The sequence below is a fragment of the Pimephales promelas genome, chromosome 7 (assembly GCF_988280905.1).
Source record: "Pimephales promelas chromosome 7, fPimPro1.hap1.1, whole genome shotgun sequence".
Classification (NCBI taxonomy): domain Eukaryota; kingdom Metazoa; phylum Chordata; class Actinopteri; order Cypriniformes; family Leuciscidae; genus Pimephales; species Pimephales promelas.
This window is the reverse complement of record NC_142775.1, coordinates 6,037,402-6,064,623: the sequence shown is the minus strand read 5'-3', so window position 1 is coordinate 6,064,623 and position 27,222 is coordinate 6,037,402. Positions and strand designations below refer to the sequence as shown.

General features: G+C 36.1%; 2 protein-coding genes across 3 annotated transcripts in view; both read right to left on the bottom strand.

The window, feature by feature from the left end:
* Nucleotides 1–15,280, bottom strand: part of dync1i2a (dynein, cytoplasmic 1, intermediate chain 2a) — a 54,764-nt gene extending 39,484 nt beyond the window's left edge. Inside the window, exons 1-5 of one of the 2 annotated variants that reach the window (XM_039647257.2) lie at nucleotides 15,188–15,280; nucleotides 13,156–13,267; nucleotides 10,478–10,592; nucleotides 8,151–8,241; nucleotides 956–1,009 (exon numbers count right to left, since the gene is read on the bottom strand). In XM_039647257.2, coding sequence (XP_039503191.1) covers nucleotides 956–1,009; nucleotides 8,151–8,241; nucleotides 10,478–10,592; nucleotides 13,156–13,263 — 368 coding nt within the window. In that variant the 5' untranslated portion in view covers nucleotides 13,264–13,267; nucleotides 15,188–15,280. The remainder of the gene's footprint in view (nucleotides 1–955; nucleotides 1,010–8,150; nucleotides 8,242–10,477; nucleotides 10,593–13,155; nucleotides 13,268–15,187) is intronic. The other variant, XM_039647258.2, reaches the window with a different exon arrangement.
* Nucleotides 15,281–21,613: 6,333 nt separating this feature from the next.
* LOC120459851 (uncharacterized) lies at nucleotides 21,614–25,925 on the bottom strand. The gene is made up of 6 exons (XM_039647329.2): nucleotides 25,714–25,925; nucleotides 23,773–24,159; nucleotides 23,263–23,559; nucleotides 22,756–23,079; nucleotides 21,921–22,058; nucleotides 21,614–21,838 (listed from the first exon to the last, which is right to left on the bottom strand). The coding sequence occupies exons 1-5, from the start codon at nucleotides 25,757–25,759 to the stop codon at nucleotides 21,940–21,942; spliced, it is 1,173 nt and encodes a 390-aa protein (XP_039503263.2). The 5' UTR covers nucleotides 25,760–25,925; the 3' UTR covers nucleotides 21,614–21,838; nucleotides 21,921–21,939.
* Between the last annotated feature and the right edge of the window lie 1,297 nt (nucleotides 25,926–27,222).

Sequence of the window (27,222 nt, the reverse complement as noted above, 5' to 3'; positions counted from 1 at the left end):
GCCAGGATTAGGCCTTAGATTTATTCGGATGTTAGCTTTTTATTAGCCTGACTACGTCAGACTTCCTACTTCCGCTAATTTCATTTCGCTCCTGTAGTCAGCCTGAGATAGCGGCCTATCTTTCAGTTTTCCACAAATAGACGTCTCTGCGGAACAACAAAAAGAAGGCATTTCCCAATTATTGGGCGTTTTCAAACCCGTCTAGGCATTTTCCGACCATCCAATCAAAACGCACGGAACGGACCCGGAAGCCCTTTCAGAAGCGGAGATGCGTTATTAATATTTCTCGTTTTCTTGATTTTTACTATTATGTCTATATCGCGACAACATTTCACAAAGCAATATACAGTTTACAGTTACCTATTTTCTTTAAAATAGAAACTCGTTTTTATAAGATAGGCGTTACAGATCTTGTATAATAGCCGGTGTGTATTATATTTTATAATATTCTCTCCAACCTACATGTAATTTGTCCCTTAAAAGGTTTACATTTTTTAAAACAAGTATTAAAAATTACGTTGTTACTCAACTATTTATAATTACATAGTTTTAATTTCGTTTTGTGTGTGTGAACACAACATAAATCAAGTTGTAACGGTGATTAACAAGGTAAATTAATAGCAATTTCCACTAATGATATCGAATCATACTGTAAAGCAATGGTGAAAATGATTGTATTGGTCTTTCTCACCTGTATTTTTCAAAATATGTTTATATGTAATGACTGATATTTAAGTGATATTTGTAACTTACATTAAATTACATATAAAGTCAAACATATTGAATGTTCATACAGTCCCTAAATATCCTCTGGAAATCACTGTGCTCACATTATAAGTCTGCTTAGATTTACATGCACATCTGTGTGGCAGTTACAACATCTACAGCGAACAGTGTGAATCCCTGCCACTCATGAGTCCTCTACAGGTTTGAAAGAGCAGAAAGAGTGCAGTACCCCAGCTCAGAGTGAAGCAGAAGAGTAGAGGGGTCGCAGTCCCAGTGCAGAGTCCTGTTAGTGTCAGAGCCACGGGACAGGGTTACACACACACACAGACACAGAGAGAGGTCGTTATATAAAAGTTGGCTAAAAACACAATGTTACGACACTTCAGAGCAGTTAAGAGAGACAAGCAGAACAGCTTCTATACACACACACCACAAACACAGAAACAGAACCAGATGTCCATGCAGGGCTACAGTATGTTTCTAAAGGAAATCATCTGTTCTGATGTCCACACTCCTCCAGTACACATCAGTTATTGCATGATGATCACAATTATTTGAGAAAATCCCATATAGAGGGAATGCATTGACACGTGACTTTCCCGCGTGACAACCCCCCTCAGCCTGCAGCCAGGAATTGTGTTGCCTGACATTTATGTTTGCCTGATTTCGACACCGGGGAAATAAAAGCAAGACCTAAACATAAAGCAAATTTGCCTGTGAACGCTTTATATAAATATAATATAGGTAGGTCTAAATCCGGGTGGTCACTTATATCAGTGTTATATATAGCCTATATATATATATCATATCGTCCAGCCCTAAAACTTTATAAGTTTTTTTGGTCAGTGTTTATTAAAAAAACATCCAATAATGCAGAATATGCAATGATAAATATTTAATTGATGAGCTGATAATGTATATAACAATACAAAATATATGGGTATGTTTTTATAGCTAAATTCAGCATATTGACACAAAATGATAACGGCAAATCCACCTTTCGCTGACTGGAGTCCAGCTGTTTCTGTGAATTGCAGCGATCCATTTGCTCCTCTTTCCATAGCAGTCTGTAAAAATATACCTCGGATGTTTTGTCAAATCTAGTTGTAGGCCTACAGTCAATCGCAAAGCTCGTTCCCACTTTATTTGTGTGTGTTGTGTTTGTTTTTCGCGGCATTCACGCTGAACACATATACAGCCGCTCAGTCTTTTTGCCACTCACTGTGAGGAACTGAAGGCACGCCGGCCGACGGTGACGTCACGCGCATACCCTCTATACCTTAAAGGGTTAGTTCACCCAAAAATGAAAATTAAGTCATTAATTACTCACCCCCATGCTGTACCAACCCCGTAAGACGTTCGTTCGTCTTCGGAACACAAATGAAGATATTTTTGATTAAATTTGAGAGCTGTATAACTACCACATTGGCTCCTAAAGGACTGCCTCTTGACGGCCCAGAAAGTCAATGAAGAAAATGTTTAAATATCCCAAGTGACTACCGTGGCTCAACTATATGTTTATCAAGCGACGCGAATACTTTTTGTGTGAAAAAACAAACAAAAATAACGAGTTTATTCGACTATTTCTTTTCTTCCTTGTAGGCCAGAACGAGACTTCCTTAGATTTCCACGACGCATGCGCGAGATTTGCGATCTGAAGTAGTGAAGCTGGTGTGAGCAGATCGCAAATCTCGCGCATGCGTCGTGGAAATCTAAGGAAGTCTCGTTTCTGGCCTACAAGGAAGAAAAGAAATAGTCGAATAAACTCGTTATTTTTGTTTGTTTTTTCACACAAAAAGTATTCTCGTCGCTTGATAAACATATAGTTGAGCCACGGTAGTCACTTGGGATATTTAAACATTTTCTTCATTGACTTTCTGGGCCGTCAAGAGGCAGTCCCTTAGGAGCCAATGTGGTAGTTATACAGCTCTCAAATTTAATCAAAAATATCTTCATTTGTGTTCCGAAGACGAACGAAGGTCTTACGGGGTTGGTACAGCATGGGGGTGAGTAATTAATGACTTAATTTTCAGTTTTGGGTGAACTAACCCTTTAAATGACACCATCATAGATTTACTATAAATATGAGAATTTTAGGTAACACTTTACTTGAAAGGGCATGCTTAAGACTGACATGACACCTTCATAATCATGACTAGAGCCCGACTGATAAAGGATTTTGAAGGCCGATACCGATACAAATATTTGTTGGTTTTAAAATCCGATATATCGGCCGATATTATTATTTTATTTTTTTTCAGAAACGAGCAACAAAATATTATCAGATTTCCCTAACATTTGTAGTTAATTATGAGTTTTAACTAAAATAATATGATAATGCATAACTGGTTCTCTCTGCCTGTTGCAGGATGTGTGGCACGTTATACACGAGAGTGCCCTCTGGTGGACAAACTATACAACTCCAACACTCATGACATGGTTGAAGTGTGATTCGCCCGTTTTTATTTTATTATTGAAATATTCATTTATCGGCCATTATAACTGCCGATACCGATATTTTATAAAATGCCTAATATCATCCGATAATATCGGCCTGCCGATATATCGGTCTGGCTCTAATAATGACATGACATGTTTTATGCATGTTTGTGACAACTGTCATTAAGTGTCATTCGCTCAATTATGACATTTTTAATGCAAATATGACATTCTTTGAGATGTCTTGACATAAACCGATACATCACAACCTGTCGGTGTCTTTGTCATGATAACTTGACATTACTAAGACAACACAACCTGTCATAAACATGACATAGCAGATTAATGATCAAACTTAAGAAACCACCTAGCTTTATGGGTTAACATTACATTATAACTCTCATGTGGTTGGTTTTGACATTGGCTGTCATGAAGCCATTATAACTGTGTCATGACTAATTTTTACAGTGGTAAACATTGAATTTGTCTTTAAAAGGTTATAATGGCCTCATGACAGTCAATTAGTAATGTATTGTCAATTGTAAAGCTAAGTGGTTTCTTAAGTTTGATAATTAATCTGTTATGTCATGTTATGACAGGTTGTGTTGTCTTAGTAATGTCAAGGTGTCATAGCAAAGACATCTCAAACAATTTCACATTTGCATTCAAAATGTCATTATTGAGCGAATGACACTTAATGACAGTTGTCATAAACATCATTGTCATAAGCTATCAAACTCATGTTTTCATGTGACCAGATGCACTAGTGCATATTATTTGGTCGCTAAATTGGTGCAATGTTCAGCCAAAAAGCTGTCTGTCACCCAAATAACTGTCTTAAGGTCTACCCAGCAGGTGATAAATACCTGTGAAGATTTGGGGTTATCCCAATTGGTTAGTTTTAGGGGTCTGAGACCTCTCTAAACTCTATGAAATGAAATCTGCCACCTTGAGTTAAACAGGATATTCTCACTATATACGGCAGTGACACAAGCCAAAAAGGAAAAGCAGCACAAGAGGTGTTTACATTATGATGAAAGATTTTCTTTTTAGTTTAGCTATTCATGAAAATACACTGAAAATGTATCTGGTGTATAATGTGTTGTGTTCGCTCAGTGCAGGGTCTGACACTAAAGTCGTTCTTCTATTAAGACAGTGGGGCATGAAATATCCTTCATCTCTAAAAAGAACAACAGACTGATGCGAATCGAGAGATTATTTTGGGCCATTTTTGATAGAAAAAGACATTGTGATTTCTCCACTCCATTAAGACCCCGAACTGGCGTGACGTCATTTCCAACAAAATCAGGCCAAAGCTAACTTTTTTTGAAGTTCGTTTCTGGAGTTTGAAAGTGAACTTTACAGAAAAGTTTGTTGCGGCCGATAAACACCGTTAGTCCGTGGCGATGACGTAACGGTAGCGTGTGGCTCTGAGGCTCCGCCTTCTTTGACGTGTACAATTTCTTCAGTTCAGTTCGTTGCGGTCAAACGTGAGTAAAAACATGAACACATACGCTTTATAGCAGGAATTGAGGTCGTTATTCTAATTGATAGAGACACTATAAAGCAATCAGTTGCACTTTATTTTTTAGTATGTGTACTTAAAGTGTACTTGCCTAAGAAGGTACTGGTAATATAAAGTAACTACATGGGTTAAGGTTAGGTTTAGGGGTAGGTTCAGAGTTAGTACCTAGTTATTATTGCAATTACTATAAGTAGCACATAGTTTGTAGATGGGGAACAGGACTGTAAAATAAAGAGCTACCAGTCAAACTATAGTTTGAATAATCGTAATTAAAGGAGTAGTTCACTTTTCAAAAAAAATTTGCTGATAATTTACTCACCCCCATGTCATCCAAGATGTCCATGTCTTTCTTTCTTCAGTCGAAAGGAAATTAAGGTTTTTGATGAAAACATTCCAGGATTTTTCTCCATATAATGGACTTCAATGGGAACCAAACGGTTCAAGGTCCAAAAGACACTTTCAGTGCAAACTGCAAACTGTTCAAAGGGCTTTAAATGATTCCAGATGATGAGTAAGGGTCTTATCAAGCGAAACGATCGCTCATTTAATAAATAAATAACAAAGTTTAAGTTTTATAAGCTCAAATGCTCGCCTTGCTCTGTTCTGTGTACATATGAACATATGATATGAACACAACCAGAGACGACAGAAAAACATACGGAGATCATCAGCTTTAGTTTCTGCTCTGATAGACGCAAGACCAGCCGAACGCTGTGAGTGTGTGTTGAGAGAACATTGTGTTTGGTGCGTTTTTCATCTTCAAACCAAACTTGGGTCTCCCGCCGACAAAGTTTAAACCCCGTCCGGCTAGAGATCTTCCCATAATGTTCATCATTAGATCAGACGGTGTTTAGTGTCTGTTTGAACACATTCGATCACATGAGCGTTTACACTACGAAAGCAATCCGGGCGAATGTGTTTTCGGTGGACAAGCTTAAAATATTTTAGACCCGTTTACTCCTGTATTTAGCGTCGTCCACTTGTGATCCGATCGACCAAGACGCAGCTGTAAACAGGGCCTGAATGATTGGAGAAATCCTGCATTCATCACCAGAAAGAAGTGTGTTGTTTTCACTGGAAGGTCCAGTCATGGACATTATGATGTCAAAGCATATTGAAAAAAGAAATATGCATAAATGAATGGTTCACAATAAGTGCATATCTAAAATATGCATTTAGAAAATAGATAGGGTTCATATTTATTTCATGCTGACTTTAAAAAGGCAACGAAATCCGTCCAGATCCTGACACTAACCCGACCCACGTCAGCGGAAGCACAACCTGTGTGTGGTCATGAGTGTGTAAGAGGGAGTATGACTGTGATGAGGGAGAATTTGGTAACATGACCTGCATGTGTGTAGGAAGTGGTGAAGTGGTGCGGGATATGAGTAGACACGGAGCCCCGGGGGCATCTGTGTGTGTGTGTGTGTGAGAGCTTCTGCTGTAATCAGGGGTTAAACACTCTCCACGGCAGCTCTTCACTGCTCCCGCAGGTCTTATTCCAGCATTTAAATCTATTTCTATATTCATAGTTTCACTAGCTGGAGCCATGGCCTAGTGCTTAGCTCATGCGCCTCAGAAAAGCATTGTGGGAAATGCGTGTTCGAGTTTTTTCCCCACTGCAAAATATTTTCCAGTTTCCCCTCTATTTTTTTGACTATCAATAATGAATTGTGGCAATATTGTTTTACAACCAGATTTTTGTAACCCTAAACTTGAATCTGGTTCTGATAATTCCCAGCTGACACCTAACAGATATAATGTAAGGCTGAGAAACATTATAGGCAAAAGATTAAAAAAATGCTAAGTTTTTTTTTTTTTAACAGGTTTTTGGTTAAACAGGGTCTTGGATTTACATTTTTATGTTTATTTTCTATGACATAAAATACATCAGTAATATGTGATTTTTTTAAATACTCCTAACAAGTGTCTAAAAGGACTAGAAAACTTCTATCCATTCGCTTTCACGGCCTTCCCACAGTTTGTTTATAATCGAGCTCTTGCAAACTATTATAACTCAAACTTTCAGAGAAAATGTTTTTAATAATAAAAAGTTGCCGTGATCTTAAAGGAGTACCAGTAGTTCACTTTTATTTTGCTGATAATTTACTCACCCCCATGTCATCCAAGATGGCCATGTATTTCTTTCTTCAGTCGAAAAGAAATGAAGGTTTTTGATGAAAACATTCCAGGATTTTCTCCATATAATGGACTTCAATGGGAACCAAACGGTTCAAGGTACAAATGAGAGTTTCAGTGCAGCTTCAAAGGGCTTTAAACGATTCCAGACGATGAATAAGGGTCTTATCTAGCTAAAGGATCGGTAATTTTAAAAAAACTAACAACAAAGTTTAAGTTTATAAGCTCAAATGCTCGACTCGCTCTGTTCTGTGATGCGCGTTCGTGACTCTCCTGTTCGAACTCGTTTATCAAAATGAACAAATCTTTTTCCGAGTCAATTCGTTCATTTCGTTCGTTGAATGAACCAAATGACTCTAAAAGATTAATTCATTTTGATGAATGAGTTCGAACAGGAGAGTCACGAACGCGCATCACAGAACAGAGCGAGTCGAGCATTTGAGCTTTTAAAACTTAAACTTTGTTTTGTTTTTTTTAAAGACTGCTCGTTTCGCTTGATCGTCTGGAATCGTTTAAAGGCCTTTGAAGCTGCACTGAAAGTGTCTTTTGGACCTTGAGCCGTTTGGTTCCCATTGAAGTCCATTATATGGAGAAAATCCTGGAATGTTTTCATCAAAAACTTTAATTTCTTTTCGACTGAAGAAAGAAAGACATGGACATCTTGGATGACATGGGGGTGAGTGAATTATCAGCAAAAGTTGTGTGTGGTTCGTTTATAGCACATGTTTAGCTTTTCACTTCTGCTGTTTGTTTTGAGGTTTCAAAATTCATAAACGACAATTGTGAGGATTATCGTGATGAAGAAAACGTATAAAAAAATCATAAACTTTTGTTGGTCACAGAGATCATTTCCTACATTTTTTTTGCCAAACTTTCAAAATTGAAAGTACATCTAAAAACCTATACTCTATACTATTATCACTGATCGGAGCTTTTCGCAGTGCATTCTGGGATTGCCTTCTCTGTAGATATAGACGGCCACATCCCCATCATCATTTTGGATCAGCCTTTGCATTAAGAGCCCATCTATGACACTCTCAAACGCAGACTAGATGGGTGTCAGAACACAGCTGATGTTTCATGTTTTGCTTCGCTCTTCTCAGGGCTTTTCCAGCAGTGAATTCTCTTTGAAGTTAAAGCTGAAAACAGCTAATGACAGACACGTATTCTGAAGAAGCTTTCCCAACCTGCTCAGACCTGCACAGCACAGACACAACAACCCGGACACTTCGTCCTTCATGTGATGTTAAGGCCTCACACCTCTCCGCTGCCACATGACATATACATCTATTATATATATATAGAGAGAGAGAGATAATACCTTGGTCCGGTGACCCCTTCTCCTGAGTCTTGGCTCCCGGCCTCACTAGGAGTTCCCACAGATTTGGCCGTGGGAGACACGGGTGCAGGAACTAAAGGAAGAGAAAAACACATCAACATACTTTCATCTGCATTGTTGAAGGTTCGGTTCAGTTCAATAAAATGCCTTTTTGCTCAATGTCTTGTAATATACTAGTGTTTTGGTGATTTTTTAGTGGATGTTGTAATACTGCAACTGCACACACACACAATAAATAAAAAAAGGATTAATTTTTAAATGGATATAGATATCTGTTAAATGATTATTAGTCTGAGCAAACATTTGACCCACGATTGTCAACATTAATTTCGTTTGAACAATATTCTTAATTAAAATGACAAATATTCAGAAAATGTGAGTGCTTGATGAAATTGCAAGAGACACCATCAAAACTACCGTGGTGCACTTCTGCCCCCTTGTGTTCAATCTATGAAGCTCACTACAGGGGTTTCTTCATCTAGTGCACACTCATAGGAACTTGCAGAGATTTTTAATATATTGGGATGCAGTCACATTTAAATTTGAACAAGCATAATTTCAGGGCCGAATTGAAATCATCTTCATATGAATCTATATGTGACAAAATTGGGGTCTCTGACTCAGAATGTGTTACAAAAAAGAGAAAGGACACTTTCAAATATGGCCTATATCTCTGTGTTGCTACCTACTATTTCAATAAAGTCTAACTATATATTTCTTTGACTCAACCCTTTATTGATCTGTGCATAATACAGTTTATTTATATAGGCGCCTTTTTGGACACTCAAGGTCACCTCACAAAACATGATTAAACATTACAGCAATAAATATGACAAATTACAACTATAGTTACGTCATATAAAATATGAGTACATGTGTGCATGTGTTATTTATAATTATTTTCCTTTTATACATGCAGATTTTAGAAATATTATTTTATATTGTGCACCATTTATGCACATAATTATTCTTTATTTTTTATTTATGTACTTATTTCCTTTTTTAGGGGTAAAATGGGGGTAAAAACTAGGGCTGTCAAACGATTAATCGTGATTATCCAAAATAAAAGTTTGTGTTTACATAATATATGTGGGTGCACTGTGTATAATTATTTTGTATATATATATATATATATATATATATATATATATATATAAATACACACACATGCTTGTATATTTAAGAAAAAAATCTTATTTATATATAAAATATTTATATTTATATGTAATATACATTATATATAAATCTATATACATGAAAATATTTCTTAAATATATACAAGCATGTGTGTGTATTTATATATATATAAAATAATTATACACAGTGCACCCACATATATTATGTAAACACAAACTTTTATTTTGGATGCGATTAATCGTGATTAATCGTTTGACAGCCCTAGTAAAAACTAAAACATGTCACTGTTAAAACTTCATATTTGAAAAAAAAAAATCAATCCAATATGGAATTTCACGTGATGGATGCATTAGAAGAAACTCATGGGTTTTGCATTGGATGAATTTGCTGCGCTGAACAATATAAAGCGACTGACTTTAGAAGTCATCTATGAGTAAGTGGTGCTAAAAGTACTCATAATGGACAATGGATTTGCTTTGCCCGTAAAATTCGGCTAAATATCTGATAATGTGACTGCACTTGTAGGATAAATTGTGGCCTAATAATATTAGGGGTGTAACAATATATCGTGCCACAATACAAAAATGCAACAATACGTATCGTGGATAGTGACAATATGTATTGTGTATAAAAATGACTGAGTGAGAAAAAAGTTTTCAGAGTTTTAGACATTAAAACACTATATATAATGTTGAATATAATGTATAATAATCCACTGGGGGGAATATTAGTGGTCCAGATAATGCCAAATGTCTGATGTTAGCAGTGAAAAGTGGCCGACATTTATTTGATATATCTCTAGTCAGTGACAACACAAGCATATTCGTCTAAAATAATTCAGTATTTTCAGCTTCAGAATCACTGAATATTGTTATTGTGGTGTCTCTATTGTCCAAGTCCAAAAGCCTGTTCATTTACACACATAATGTAACAACAAATTTAGCATTTTAATCAACATTACATTTTTTGTTAACCTTTTACTTGGAATATCACAATAATATGAATCGAATCATTACATCACTATAATAATATACCAAAAATGTGTTATTATTATTGAACATTGGGACGAATGAACATTGTCGTCTCACTGATAGCATTTAGAGTTTGATATCTAAGGACAGGTGAATCTGAAGGACATGCTGTGTGAAACTGACACACACACACACACGTACCCGCAGGTGTGTCTGACGTGATGCCCATACTCTGCAGAAGGGCATCCGCCTCTCTGCGCTTCTTCTCCAGGTCTGAGTCATCCTGCTGTGGGACGGCCACCTTCTTCAGCTCAGCCTGACACAAACACACTCAATCAAACACTTCCTTCAAAAACTAACTTTCTATTTTTCTCAAAGCACAAAAAAACAGCAATCTGACTCTTCCGCCAGGAACCATCCTACAGCATACTCAATTTTGACACAAATTGTAGTGTTGCCTGCATTAATCAAGCTCAACCCTGTTAAAGTTATAGTAAGATAAACATTTCTCTTTTTTATGGGAAATTTAAGTTGATCAATAACTGCAAACTAACACCGTCCAAACTTTTTTTACTCATGTAATGTGCTTGAAAATATGCAAATAGTGCTGAAGATTGTGGCGGATTCATTTCTTGAACAACATTGCTTCATATTAATATGACATGTTAAAGGTACAGTATGTAGGATTTCTCGCCACCAGGGGTCGCTAACCTCTTACAAAAACAAAGGCGTATATTAATGACGGATATTCCGCATTAAGTGGAATTATGGATTTTGTCGTCAAGCTGATGGATCTTTTATGGATGAGTGAATACAGTGATGTTTTTAACATGACTGTGGTGTGAAGCAGGGTGCGATTGCTAGACGTATACCAGAGCCACACGCAACGCGAGTCTCGCGGATATAAAAGAATAAGGACATTTCATTCTACCGAACTACAAACAAGTGCTGAATTACTCACACAGGTCTGTTTATTAGACGAATGACACTTCAGATAATGCAGCGCTGCTTTAACCCTCTGGGGTTGTTCGTTTCAGAGTCACACTCGGGGTGTTCGGGTCCAAATGGACCAAAAGGGCGGGATTCATATTTTTAAAAAAAAAATCATGATTTTTTTTTTTACTCGTTTTTTTATAATATTTTTTCTTTTCTTTTTTGGTGTTTTGAGAAAATTTCAAAAATATTTTTTTTTATAATTAGTATTAATGCAATAATTATGACAAAATTTCCCCCCATTGAACATAATAGAAAAAATATTTACATTTTTTTTTTTTTTTTTTTAAAGCTGTATTTCATTTTAGAGTCAAGGCTAGGCCTCATAAAAGCAATTTTTGAAATGAGATGGATGCCATCTGGTGGACAAACTGAGCATTTTAAAAATGCAAAACACATGTATAATCTGAATTTTTTGGTGTGTTTGTGTATAAAAGTGTGTTTGTGTGTGTGTGTGTGTGTGTGTGTGTGTGTGTGTGTGGATGTGTCTGTTTTGCACTCTTGATGTTTTATAGATTCACCCCTTCACTGTTGAGCATTTTTTCAAGATCGTGGCTGATTTGTAGATTGTACGCACAAAAAAACTCAGTATTTTCACATTTTTGCCAATTTCCCATTCATTTTCCATGCGGGTCCACCCAAGTGTGACTATTTTTTTTACAACCACTTAGACTATTCACATCCTGTCCCCAATTTTTTTGGGTGTTCAAATACCAACAAAGTCACCAAATTTCGGATCATTCCGAGGAAACTGATTTAAAAAAAAAATGTATTTAAATTGTTCGGGTCCATTTGGGCCGAACAACCCCAGAGGGTTAACAGTTACATTATCACACTAAATGGCATTTGAGTGTGTTGGATGTTGTTAGTTAGGTTGTGTGTTGGCTGTGCGAGACTAAGTAAGCTAGACCAACATTAGAATAACATGCAGATCATATTCTAACATTTCATCATGTTGAACTAAATAACATTGATTAGTTTTATGTTATATTTGCTCATCTGTCTAATAAAGTACATGCAACACTCGTGTCTCTGTCAAGTCGAAGTTAGTCGCGGACGTGGAGCTCTCGACATCTCCAAAACGATATTGATCCTCGTTTTAGTCCTCTTTTTGTCTTAAAGTCTGCTAAAATGTTTGAACAAAACAACAGCATGAGGTCTGTCGCCATGGTTACTATGGCAGTACGAGCGGAAACCGAGGGTAACGCGGATATGACGTCATTGACTGGCGACTCCTCGCCCCGACTCACACGTCCCCGTTTCCTTGGTTAAAATGATTTCAAACAGTTTGAAACATTTGGGATATTGTAAGTAATCAACTAAACAAAATATATAACATTGGCCTAGCGGTTTTTGGATATTTTACTGCAAAAATCCTACATATTGTACCTTTAACAGAGTATATGTGGATTATTGTTTTTATCGCAGTTATGCACAGTATAGTATAAAAGCATACTATGCACACTAAAGACAAGCTGTTTCACAGACACATCTTACAGCAACAGACCTCTGGCATGCTGGACAGTATTGAGTCGCATTCTTGTGTGTGAATGAATGCACATAAAGTGGAACTTATTGTGGTATATTAAAGGGATAGTTCACTGTCCTCACTTACTCACCCTCAAGTTGTTTCAAACCTGTATACATTTCTTTCTTCTGTGGATCACAAAAGAAGATATTTTGAAGAATATGGGTAACCAGACAGTTGGACCCCATTGACTTCCAATGTTTTTTTCACCATACTATGGAAGTCAATGGGGTCCAACTGTTTGGTTACTGACATAGAGAAATTTATACAGGTTTGGAACAACTTGAGGGAGAGCAAATAATGGCATCCCTTAATGACTAAAATAACTATCCCTTTAATGCAAGTAAAAAGTCTGTACCTCTTTTTTCTTGCGTTCCTCCTCCTTTCTCTTCTTCTCCTCTCTAATCTGAGCCAAGCGTTGTTTCTTTCGCTCAAGCTCGGCCTTCAGCTCACTTTTATCCGACATGATGCTTCACACACACACAAAGAAAAGAAAGAATATATGTCATGTTAAACAAGGTTTTTCTGTATAATGTTCAATTATTTAGAGAGACAATGTCAAAAAGACCTAGTCTCAGCCTTTTCTGTATATTAAACCTTTACATAATTTACATAAAAAAATAGTTTGCATATTTAGTTTTGTTGAGTATCATATTTGACCACATACGTTTTTTTTTAGGTTTGATATAGTGAGAATATGAAGCTCACTATCGAGGAGGAAAACAGCAAAAATGTGAAATGTTATGCTGTTAAATATTGATATGGCCAGCAAAGTGAAATTCTGATTGTAATGCAAATCAATGAGATCTTTATAAGCAGACTACTTACATAAAACGCTTATAATACTAGTCGTCACTCTATATCTGCTATTAAAATAATGTCTTAGTAAGATGATATTCCAATGCTCAGTTTTAAGATCGAAGCTCTGTTGTTTTTATTAGGAGGGGGGGGGGGGGATATAATGCAATGCAATACAATGATGATTGAAAGATGAACAAATAAATCCTCAAAAGCCTGATGTATCATACTGATGTACAGAAAATATGTATGGATAATCAAGCAAATGTTCATCTTATATATTACTAACAACATAAATGTTATTCATAAAATGAATAAAGATTTCACGACAAAAAGACATGCGTAAACAACCTGGGGCGGTTATACTTGATAAAAAGTATGAATTATCAACTAACCTGGCTATAGGCTACATGTTATAGAATTGTGTATCAAATATGATGTAGTAGGCTTTAAAACATTGACTAGCAGTTGACCAAGCATAAGGCGCTGAGGGAAAGAAAGAGACATTCTTCCTTCGCCTAGTCTCGTCTCAGGCTCTTCAGACAGATTTACAGGAGTCGTGTGTGTGTGTGTAATCTGACTCTCTCCACACACCACTCTGAATGACCACATTAAAACATGCACTTGAAACGGACTAGTTTAGTCCAGAAACCAGGCCAATTTCCACTGGAGACTTCAGGACTGATCCATGAGTCCTGATCCAGAAACATCACACCACAGCTCGTGATCTTAGGAGGAGTTTCACAGCACAATAAAACCACTGTTAAACTCAACACTTTAAACATAGAATCACACAAGATCATTTTTGTAATTTCAGCATAAGAGAACGAACTTCTTTTAACCAACATCCTGTATGATCTTAAGTGGCAAAACATACTGATCTTTTCTCAGAATGATATTGTTCTTCCTGAATTTTGGTGAATATATTTAGTCATTTCTCCTCAAGTTCACACAGGTGACGTCCATCACATTAACTATGAACAATGTTCTAATGTTTTAAATGACACTGCATTTGAATGTGTTTATACAACAAAATGACAATTATGAATCAACTATATATTAATGCATAATAGTTAACTGTCCAAGTCTAACATTATCAGCATTTTTGGAGTGTAGCAAAGAGAGCAGAGACAACTCATGGCATCGTAATATCATGTATTAATAATGATAATAATATAATTGTTTGTTTAGGCACTACAAAACTGAAAGTTCAATAATCGATTTCAAGTCTGTGTACACATAAACATTTACTGTAATCCATTTTAAAGCGGATTTATCTAACGTTCCTGTCAGTAATCCGAATGAGATTAACTTCTGCCTTCTCACAGCAGAAACAACAAACAACAACCATACATACCAACAAACACACAAACTATATATATATATATATATATATATACAAAAAACAGAGGACTTTAATGTGTGTTACTGCCATCTGATTCACAGTAGCAGCCCCAGTAGAAACCTACCGCTGGACTACACCCAACACATTTAAAAGTGACATACTGAAGGATAAACAGTTGACTTGTATTATAAACATACTACTGGAATGTTTTCTCTTATCTGAAAGCATGTTGTGGATGTGAACAGACCTGGTGGAGTTTATTGCCTGCAGAAAGCGATGCTTTTGTTGCACTGATCAGTTTCCGGGTGCGCGGATGTGGAGGAGGCGCGACTGACGGGTGCCGGCGAGGAACAAAATAACCGAATGTCTAAAACGCGATTGTTTTCTTCAAAAAGTAAACTGCTAAAATTCTTCATTAAAAGAAAACAGCAAAAATAACGTAACCTTTTTGTTAACTTATTGCTATATTTTACAGTTATTACAGTCTGGTGGCATGCCATGTAGGTTATTTGTACTTTAGTGTTTGCAAACAGTATTTTTTTATTAGAAAAAAACATATTTATTCCTTTATTTAATTTTACATTTCAATTTCTTTTTTTATAAATCCCAATATGCGTGGGGAAAATTGTGACATTGTTCTGGACTGGAAACCATTGGCTTCGTGCTTAAAATGTCTGGTTAGGAAGAACACAGAGTCTAGTACTATACCATTTTATTGTGCCATTGGAGCAAGAAGCAGAAGAGAGAGATGCAGAAGATAATGTGTCTTTTTTGTTGTTGTTGTTGTTGTTGTTGTTTCAAAGAACAAAAAAATACAAAATTCTTAAAAACAGGACAAATATTAAACTACACAAATACACATGTGTGTATTAACAGCAATCAGGCAAATATTAAACATATGAAAAGATTACCTGAAAAATCTAACCAAAATCGAATCTCATTCCTATCCCTGATCTATATGTAAGTGTTTATACATTGAATATAAATTGTAGTGATTGGTAGATGTACAGAGGTGTGCACACCTCGACTTTCTCAGTTTGTGTAAATCCACTCGGGGGTTCAGAGTATTTTACCTCCACACAAATAGAGGAGCCAGAATGCTTTACATTTCTTTGCTTAACATTGAACTCTCAGTATTTTTTCACCTGTTTCTCATGATTTCTCAATAGAATGCATTAATTATTAATGTGAATTATCTAACGTCATAGCCGCATCGTTCATTGTTATACAGTGTTACAACATGCTCCATCAACAGGGATTTTAACCTGGCTAGCAGGGCCGTGCACAGGGGGGTGGCTTGGTGGCTAGAGCCACTGCCCCTCTGCCCTCATCGACTGAGGTGCCCCTCTTCCCACCCCCACCGCTCCGCTGATTCCGCTAATCCGCTACAGGTTTTCCGAGTGGGGGTTCAATCTTCAACTGGCTGACTGGCAGCTGCCAGTGGTTGTCTGTCTGTCAGTCTGCCTTTGGCAAGTTTCAGAAACCATTGATTTTTGACAGTTTTTGTGTTTTGTGTTCCTCCCTTTATAGCTCATTTATTATGTATCTGTTGAAATTATTGTTATTAGTAGTAGGATCCCAATTTAATAGTCAAATGGCCGTGATCAGACTGGCAGTTTACAGACGCTGCTGGCCTCATCCAGTCAGCCGCGGGTGATCAGCGAATATAACGCGTTGCCTGACACTCTCGCTGAAAGGAAATAAAAAAAATTCTTATTATGAATATAATGTCATGCCTTCATTCTTGTGTATTATTGGTGTTTTGGGTACTGTTGTCGCGATTAAACCAATCAAATGGCCGTGATCCGACTGGCAGCTTACAGACGCTTGCTGGACGCTCATCCAGCCAGCACTGCAGTCAAGCCAGCCTCCAGTTCAAAATGAGCAGTCAAACTAGCCGCCCCTATATTTCTTTATGCGCTTATACACTAGCTATTACGGTAAGACCGTCAACCTCTCAACCTTTCTGAAACTGAAAACATTGATCTTCCAGCAAAAGCGATTTCAGTTATTCCGTCCATCCGTCCGTCCGTCCGTCCGTCCGTCCGTCTGTCTGTCTATCTATCTATCTATCTATCTATCTATCTATCTATCTATCTATCTATCTATCTATCTATCTATCTATCTATCTATCTATCTATCTATCATTAGACATTCAGAATGTCATATAGACATTCTGATGTTGTTTTACAAAATAAGAGCCCCCTGTTTTGTCCATACATTCAGAAAATCATAAAAATAAAAGTCCTAGCTTCCACAGGCCAATTCCTTCTCAGATGGAGAGGACACCTTCTCAAGGTGTCCACTGCAAAGTTTCAGGACATTCTGATGTTGTTTTACAAAATAAAAGCCCCCCAAAACTCATATATTATGCCTGTTGTCTCCATACATTCAGAAAATCATAAAAATAAAAGTCCTAGCTTCCACAGGCCAATTCCACCTCAGATGGAGAGGACACCTTCTCAAGGTGTCCCCTGCAAAGTTTCAGGACTTTTATTTTGTATGATTTTCTGAATGTATGGACAAAACAGTTACTATATTAGATTTGGGGGGCTCTTATTTTGTAAAACAACATCAGAATGTCCTGAAACTTTACGGGGGACACCCTGAGCAGGTGTCCTCTCCATCTGAGGTGGAATTGGTCTGTGGAAGCTAGGACTTTTATTTTTATGATTTTCTGAATGTATTGACAAAACAGGTACTATATGAGATTTGGGGGGCTTTTATTTTGGAAAGCAACATCAGAATGTCCTGAAACTTTGCAAGGGACACCTTGAGAAGGTGTACTCTCCATCTGAGAAGGAATTGGCCTGTGGAATCTAGGACTTTTATTTTTATGATTTTCTGAATGTATGGACAAAACAGGTGATATATGAGATTTGGAGGGCTCTTATTTTGTAAAACAACATCGGAATGTCCTGAAACTTTGCAGGGGACACCTTGAGAAGGTGTACTCTCCATCTGAGAAGGAATTGGCCTGTGGAAGCTAGGACTTTTATTTTTATGATTTTCTGAATGTATGGACAAAACAGGTGATATATGAGATTTGGAGGGCTCTTATTTTGTAAAACAACATCAGAATGTCCTGAAACTTTGCAAGGGACACCTTGAGAAGGTGTACTCTCCATCTGAGAAGGAATTGGCCTGTGGAAGCTAGGACTTTTATTTTTATGATTTTCTGAATGTATGGACAAAACAGGTGATATATGAGATTTGGAGGGCTCTTATTTTGTAAACCAACATCAAAATGTCCTGAAACTTTGCAGGGGACACCTTGAGAAGGTGTCCTCTCCATATGAGGTGGAATTGGTCTGTGGAAGCTAGGACTTTTATTTTTATGATTTTTTGAATGTATGGACAAAACAGGTATGAGTTTTGGGAGGCTTTTATTTTGTAAAACAACATCATAATGTCCTAAAACTTTGCAGGGGACACCTTGAGAAGGTGTACTCTCCATCTGAGGTGGAATTGGTCTGTGGAAGCTAGGACTTTTATTTTTATGATTTTCTGAATGTATGAACAAAACAGGTGATATATTAGTTTTGGGGGGCTTTTATTTTGGAAAACAACATCAGAATGTCCTGAAACTTTGCAGGGGACACCTTGAGAAGGTGTACTCTCCATCTGAGGTGGAATTGGTCTGTGGAAGCTAGGACTTTTATTTTTATGATTTTCTGAATGCATGGACAAAACCGGTAATATATGAAATTTGGGGGGCTCTTATTTTGTAAAACAACATCAGAATGTCCTGAAACTTTGCAGGGGACACCTTGAGGAGGTGTCCTCTCCATCTGAGGTGGAATTGGTCTGTGGAAGCTAGGACTTTTATTTTTATGATTTTCTGAATGCGTGGACAAAACAGGAAATATATAAGATTTGGAGGGCTCTTATTTCGTAAAACAACATCAGAATGTCCTGAAACTTTGCAGGGGACACCTTGAGAAGGTGTACTCTCCATCTGAGAAGGAATTGGTCTGTGGAAGCTAGGACTTTTATTTTTATGATTTTTTGAATGTATGGACAAAACGGGGGGCTCTTATTCTGTAAAATAACATCAGAATGTTATAGATAGATAGAATATAGTTATATAGTTATAGGCAGAATAGATAGATAGACAGACAGACAGACGGACAGACAGATAGACGGACGGACGGACGGAATAAATTAAATAGCCTTCGCTGGAAGATCAATGTTTTCAGTTTCAGAAAGGTTGACGTTCTTACCGTAATAGCTAGTGTATAAGCGCATAGAGACATATAGGGGCGGCTAGTTTGACTGCTCATTTCGAACTGGAGGCTGGCTTGACTGCAGTCAGCCAGCCGCGGTGTAGTCGGGGTATTCTGTTTTTCCTTTACCGGTGTTGTGCCGAATTTCGACCCCCGCCAAATTATTACCCCCCTAGTATTGGTAGGTTTAGGATTAGTTGTGGGGGAGGGGTTAAGATTAGGGGCGGGGTTGGGATTAGGCAATCAGGTACTGACTTCAACGAGGGGGGTAATAATTTGGCAGGGGGTCGAAATTAGGCACAACCCTACCTGTGTTAGGCCTACTTATTTTGATTAATTTATGATTTATTGTTTACTCAACTCTCAAGACCTCTCTTATTAAAACTATGGTGTGTCAACACCAGAAACGCTACCCCGATTGTCTGTAATTTCTAATATGTTCGGTCCTTTGTCTATTGGAGAATTTGAAACGAGCTGAACTAGACCCAGATAGCAAAAAATATCCGCACGGCTTCTTTTTGCCGCCGGCCTGACGCTGTCGCTATAGGTCCGTCCCGCTTAATCGATTAAGGGCTGTAACAATATTCAAACACCTTAAAGGGGTGATGAACTGAGAAATCAAATTTTTCTTGAGCTTTTGACATCTAGGTCATCGTATTATAAAAATATCCTGTAAGTTTCAGAACTGAAAACGTCCTTATTAGTCCAATAAAGCTTTTATTGACACCTGCCCCAGCAAACGACTCATTTTAAAAAGTGGGGAACTTTGATGACAAAGTGGATACATTACATACAGTCCGCAAAGTTGGGGGCCGTGGTCTGCGTGGGGGAAAGCAGCGCGACCAATGTAGGCTAGGCTATTTGAATGACAAAAATGTCATATTGCGTGTCATTTATGCCTGCCGACCGGCAATGGTACATTATGAACTGTAATAGGTTATGATTGCCCTTATTTAATTAAAAACTGGGTCAATGACCCAACCAAATGGCCGGAGGTGTCGTTTCCAGACTATTATTATCTGGTTGAATCTCCAGGTAAGACATCGCGGAAGCTACCGGCAACTAACTCAATCAACTTGCGTATAGCCTAAGTTACTATAAGTCCATAAAACCCAATTGTATGCTTCACTCCAAACTATTAATCCTTTTGTAAAACTGTGATAAGTAGTAGCTACGAAGTTGAGGGACTTTGCTGACAGTTATCCAAATTCCCACAGACTGCAGTCTGATAACCTTCAGCTAACGCTAATGTGACTGAGACATCCCTTATGAAAAACAACTAAAGGAATCTTGTAGTATTTTAGGACAAAATATTATAGTAACGTTAATCCTATAGGAATACTATTATATAATACTATAAGTATACACTACAATAGAATACTAACAGCCATAGGATTACTATAGTTCTTTTTCGTAAGAGATGTAACTGGCAAATCTGGCCCACTGCCTAATAACGAGTTAAACATCTACTATATCACACAGGGACCTCTACTCACACAGTAATCTAATAAGATATGATTAATTTTGCCATTTTGTCCTCCTATTCGGTTCTGTATGTATGTAAGAAAGGAGGATAGAACTTCAATTTATAATTTGTTAGTTTATTGGTGGTACAGAAAACGACACAGCAACTTTTCGGCATGATTGTTCTATGTATTTCAATGAGCGCCAAGACATCCCCAAGTGCATCGACGGGACTCATTATAATATGCAAAACTGTTCTCCACTCACAGCAGTGGGCGTTTACTTCCAAGTCTTCAGTGCGAGACGCCCATAAAAATCCAGCGTTTTTCAGGTAGGCTAAAAACTTGGACACAATATAGCCTATTACTTATTCATTTGGATGTTTTTGAATGCAAAAACCAAGCGAACGTCATAAGTTGACCTCAGACAACAATATAATATAATTAAAAAAGCCAGTTCATGACCCCTTTAAAATGCACACATGTAGGTCTTGGGGTAGTATGACCCCCCAAAAACCCCCTAACTACCTCAATTTTGCATGTGCTTGACTGTGTGGTAATGTGGGCTGGTGTGGTTACAGTGGCAGGGATGCCCCGTGCATATAGGCCTGCAATATACATTATTCTCTCTCTGTATCGAATCGTGTTATCTTATTACCCATCCCAGCCCCTGATGTTTTGGGTTCAGCCCCTGATTTTATTAAAACCTAGAAACGCCCCTGGTTAACAATTTAAAAACGAATAAAATTATGTTTTAACTGTATATGTTGTTTAAATCAAAAACAAACTAATTGGTAGTCTAATATTAAAAAGCCTTATATATATATATATATATATATATATATATATATATATATTAAATATATAAGAGGAAGCACCTGTGGAAAAAAGTATACCGCTTTTATATTTAAAATATACAAATAGTTTGCATACAATGATATATAACTTTATTGATAAAGGCAAGCAAATACATCTAAGAAATATATAGCAGTTACAGTAAAGTGAGATCTGTGAGTCTCTTTCTTCATTTTTTTTGTATCAGAAAGAAATATAAACAAAGCCTTACACAAAATTTATTTTAAAAATCTGACACAAAGTATACAGAAGCTGAAATAATCATCAATATTATTTATGACAATAACACTAGAGAAACAAAAAACACACTTGAAAAACCTTCAAAGTTCAGTTTTCTGCTTTAGGTTTCAATACCTGAAAAAGATGAACATATAAATCAATAAATGTAATAAATCTCACAGATATTTGCTAAATCATGACTTAATGAATCCTGTACCTGATGCGGGAATATGTGCTTAATCTTGTCCAGCTCTTCTGGATCTGATGTGATAAACCAGAATGATGACAGTAGCCACGCCCACCAGAGCAGAGAGAACCAATCTGATCACAGCTTCAATAGGACCACACCAGTGGTCTGAGGAATAAACACATTGAGTCAATAAACACTAACATCAACTAGTATGTCTGAATAAACAGAAATCTAATCAACAATCTTTTACTTGGTTCTACGGAGGCGTATTGCATTCACTTGAAGAAAAAAAATCTACTCTGTTTTTCTGAATTAACGAGTTAATTTTTCATGAGAAAAAAAAATTTGCTCTGTTTTTCTGAATTAACGAGTTAATTTTTCATGAGAAAAAAAAATTTGCTCTGTTTTTCTGAATTAACGAGTTAATTTTTCATGAGAAAAAAAATGTTGCTCTGTTTTTCTGAATTAATGAGTTAATTTTTCATGAGAAAAAAAGTTTTTGCTCTGTTTTTCTGAATTAATGAGTTAATTTTTCATGAGGAAATTTATTTTTGCTGTTTTTCTAAATTAACTCATTAATTCAGAAAAACAGAGCAAAAAAATTTTTCTCATGAAAAATTAACCCGTTAATTCAGAAAAACAGAGCAATTTTTTTTCTCATGAAAAATTAACTCGTTAATTCAGAAAAACAGAGTAGATTTTTTTTCTTCAAGTGAATGCAATACGCCTCCGTATGGTTCTGTGTAAGTGAGTTTTTATAACAGTCTGTCATCTCAAACTATAAAATGATTCAACAATTCAATATGTAAATACTTAATAAAATAAGAACATCTGATAGACAGGACAAATGAACTCTACTCACCATAGACAGAAACTCTGAATATTTTTGATGTGAAAAATCTCCCTTCTGCATACATCAGTAGTTGATAATCTCCATCATGTTCAGTTGTGGTGTGTGTGATGGTCAGAGATCCAGTTTGATTGTCCAGCTTCAGTCGGTCTCTGAATCTCCCATCAAGAACATCATCACATACAGTGATTCTGTCAAACCATTTATTGACGTCAACTAGCACAGTGTTTCCCAATCCAAACCTCCACTGAATCACATCATAACCCTTCATTTCAGTAAGATTCGAGTTTAGGGAGATTGAATCTCCCGCCATCACTGACACTAACTCCACGTCAACTGTCAAACACACAGAGAACAAACAGAAACAGATGAATACTGTTAAATAACTTTAGAAGGGTTACTAAATTGAATAGTTCAAAATTAAAAATAAATGATATAAAATAACAAAAACAAAATGGTATATGAATTAATTTGAATTTTGTCATTAAAAAAAACAGGGGTAAACGTTTTTGAACTCACCAATGACAGCGAGACAGAAAGTCTTGATCACACTGTTGATCTGTTGGTGAAAACGTCCAGTCTGTTCAGTTGTGGTGTGTGTGATGGTCAGAGATCCAGTTTGTGTGTCCAGCTTCAGTCTGTCTCCGAATCTCCCATCAAGAACATCATATAGAGTGATGCTGTTGGCCCGTTTATTAATTTCCGCTATCAGAGTTTTTTTATTTCCAAACTTCCATTGAATCACATCATCATCCTTCATTTCAGTAAGATTCGAGTTTAGAGTTGCTGAATCTCCCTCCATCACTGACACCAGGACTGAATCACCACACACACACACACACACAGAGGGAGAGAGAGAGAGAGGGTTGGCCACAGATTAAGACGGTCACTTGATGGATTAAAAGAAAGAGTTTGAAATTTAAAATGTAAATGAATATCATCATTAAACACCAAAAGCAAAATGGTGTTTGAATTATTGTATCTTTGTGTTGATTAAAATATACAAAAAAACCCTGAAATTTAACTCACCAATGACAAAGAGACTGAATATCTTGATCTTACGGTTGATCTTTAGTTGATAATCTCCATCATGTTCAGTTGTGGTGTGTGTGATGGTCAGAGATCCAGTTTGATTGTCCAGCTTCAGTCGGTCTCTGAATCTCCCATCAAGAACATCATCATGTACAGTGTTTCTGTCGGCCCGTTTATTGATGTCAGCTATTACAGTGTTTCCAAACCTCCACTGAATCACATCATCATCCTTTATTTCAGTAAGATCAGAGTTTAGAGAGACTGAATCTCCCTCTATCACTGACACTGACACTAACACTGGCACTGGCGCTGGCGTTGGCGCTGGCAATATTTCATATCCTTCATATTCTTCATATTTTTCATATGCTGAAGAACCAAACACACCTGAAGAACAGATATTTCACAGCTTTGAATTGGTTTCATGAAGCTTCACTAAAATACTTTTATTCATTTAAATGAGAAATTAATAATCCCGGGTGAAAAAAAGTTCACTAATACACATTTTAAGTGCACTTATTACACTTTCATAATGTAGAGTGCTCTATTTTCGCGCACTCACTTTGTCCTTAATATATTAAAGCTTATCTTTAGTACTGCTTAAGGTAAACTTAAGATCATCTTAGTGTACTCAACTGTGCTATTTTGAGACACACTGAAGATGAACTAAAGTGTAATTTAAATATACTATTTCAACTTCAAAACATGTATTTTGTTACCACTTTTAGTAAAACTGAAACCAACTTTAATACATTTTAAATGCAATAATAAATTATGTAAAATATATTCATATGCAATAAATATATACAAATTATACTTTAAATGAATTCCTAGGTTAAAAAAGTGCACTATACATTTTATTAAAGTACACATCCATAATGTACTTAAAGTGCTCCATTTTCGCACACTAATTTTCTTTAGTACTTCTTAAGATAAACTTTAATTTACTTAACTTAAACACACTGAAGATTAACTAAAATATGCTTTTAACATACTATTTCAGCTTAAATGTTTTTATTTTACCTGTTTAGTACAATTGAAACCATCTTTAATGCATTTTAAATACACTTATTAAAATAAATATATTATTTAAAATATAATATATACAATTCATAATATATAGTAAATAATTTCTTTCAAATACATTTTAACTATGTCAACAGGACTGTTTTAAACATAATTAAATAGCCTATGTGTTAAAAGTATTTTAAAAGTAGTCAGTACACTATTACTGTTATCAGTAGCATTTTCTGAGCACATTTTGGAAAATGTAATTTTTGACTATTACATTTTGAATATATTTTAAGTAAAATCATTTTAATTTAAACTTATGATAGCTATCTAAAAGTACACTAACAATGAACTATTTTTAACGCTTTAAAAATGTACTTGTAATAAATACATTAATAAAACTCTTCTGTGTATTTTTCAAATACTACATCTTATTTCTATGCACTAAAAATACTACTTAAGTAAAAATATTATTTTAATTAGTGTATTTATAGTGTATAATTTTTACAGGGTTTTTTTTTTAGCACAAAAAGTAAGAATGTACTTTATGGATTTAAGTGTTTTTTTAGTGCACTCAAGTAAACTTTATTTTCACCTGGGATATTCTGCAGATGAAATGATGAATGAAAAGAGAAATAGATTTATATGGAACAATAGGCCAAACTAAAAAAATACACTTTTACTTTAATGTTTAATCTCACACCAAAACTAATGCTGTTGAGCATCTGGGCTTTATATTTAAATTATTTACTTAATACATAAGTGAGTTTAGAGCTGAATTCAAACTTGAACTCATAGTAAAATCACAGATCAATTATTCCTAGATGAGAATAACAGTGAATGTTGATCCTCTCTGAAGAAATGAACCAGTAATTCATTACATGGTACCAGAACAGAAACAACTAAAGTCATAAAAACATTGAAACTCACCAACCAGACGCCAGAAACACAAACAGAACAAAACAGGGTGAAACATCTTCAACAGTTTCAGTCCACAAATATGAAGACAAACTCTACAAAACAGTAATTAAATGACAGACGCGCTGATATGAAGCTGCTCTGTAGTAAATTCATGAGAAACTCTACAATCAGTCAAATCATCTTGAACAGTTTTGATGTGTTTTACTGATTACTTCACATCATCTGAGCTTCACCAGATTGAGCTCCACGTCCACAAGATCTGATAGTGTTATTTTCACAAGTGCCTCATGAAGTTGCATGGACTAGAGAAGTTAAAAACATCTTGAAGCAACAGTTTGATCTTGTCATGAGATTCTGCAAGTGTTTGGCTCTGCTCTCTCCTGTAACTGTCTTCAGGTCGTTTGAAGACGTAGTTCATTTCTTATCAAATCTTATCAATATGAAACACCTGACGAATACAGTCACATATTTTAGTCACATAAGATTTAAAAATCACTTGATGTTAGTTCTCCAAAAAAAAAAAAAATAGATAAAATACTTCAAACAAACTGATACACACAGCACTTAAAAACTGCAGAGGAAGCTGTTTATAACACTAGACAGATTTCTGCATGGATATACCAGTGGAAAACCATGGCTGGTTTCAACACGCACAAACTGAACTGATAACACTTTATTTTAGATTCAAAATTTCAAAAATTAAATTTAATATGCTTTGTATGTATTTTTTTCATCAATTTTATGACAGCATTAAGCAAAATCATACAGTGTGTTAATAAAACATATTTATGAATTATTCTAATTTTTGGTGTTATTTTTTTCTTTGGATGTTTCTTTTCAAAATGTCTTTTCTCTTTACCTTAAAGTAAAAATAAACACCAAATGCACATATTTTGCTTTTCCTAAAATATAGGGACCACTTTATATTTAGTCCCCTTCACTAAAAACAACACTTCTTTTAATACTTAGCATACTTTAAGTAAATGCCTGTGTAGGGACTAATCATATGATTTGTGATATTAAAGTGCACGTTATTTGTGTTCATTACGAGTGTCTTCAATATCCCTAAGAGAAAAGATATAGATTTAAATGTATTAAATGTATTATTTTGAAGCAACTTCAAGCATTTGCACTATATTTTAATATATTAAAGGCCATGTTGCAGGTTAACCACCACTGTTGATTAATGGGTACATAACTCAAGATATGTATATCATTTTTAAAATGTCTCAAACATGGTCTTAAAACCAGTTTTACACATTTCTGGTAGTGACGGGGTTTTTTTTACGCAATCCGGTGATGACATCACGTTGGGCAGAAGCGGAGGAAAGGCGCCTCAGCCTAGTGTTAGAACTATGGCGACTGACTGGGATGAGGAAGAGTTGGCAAGAGGAGCCAACATGCATGATGGCCCGCAGCAGTATAATTTTGAACCTGCTAGACGTGAAGGGGCAAATGAAGAATTGCCAAGAACAAAGGAAAATGAGTGGAGAGTTAGGTCTAAGAAACATATAGGCC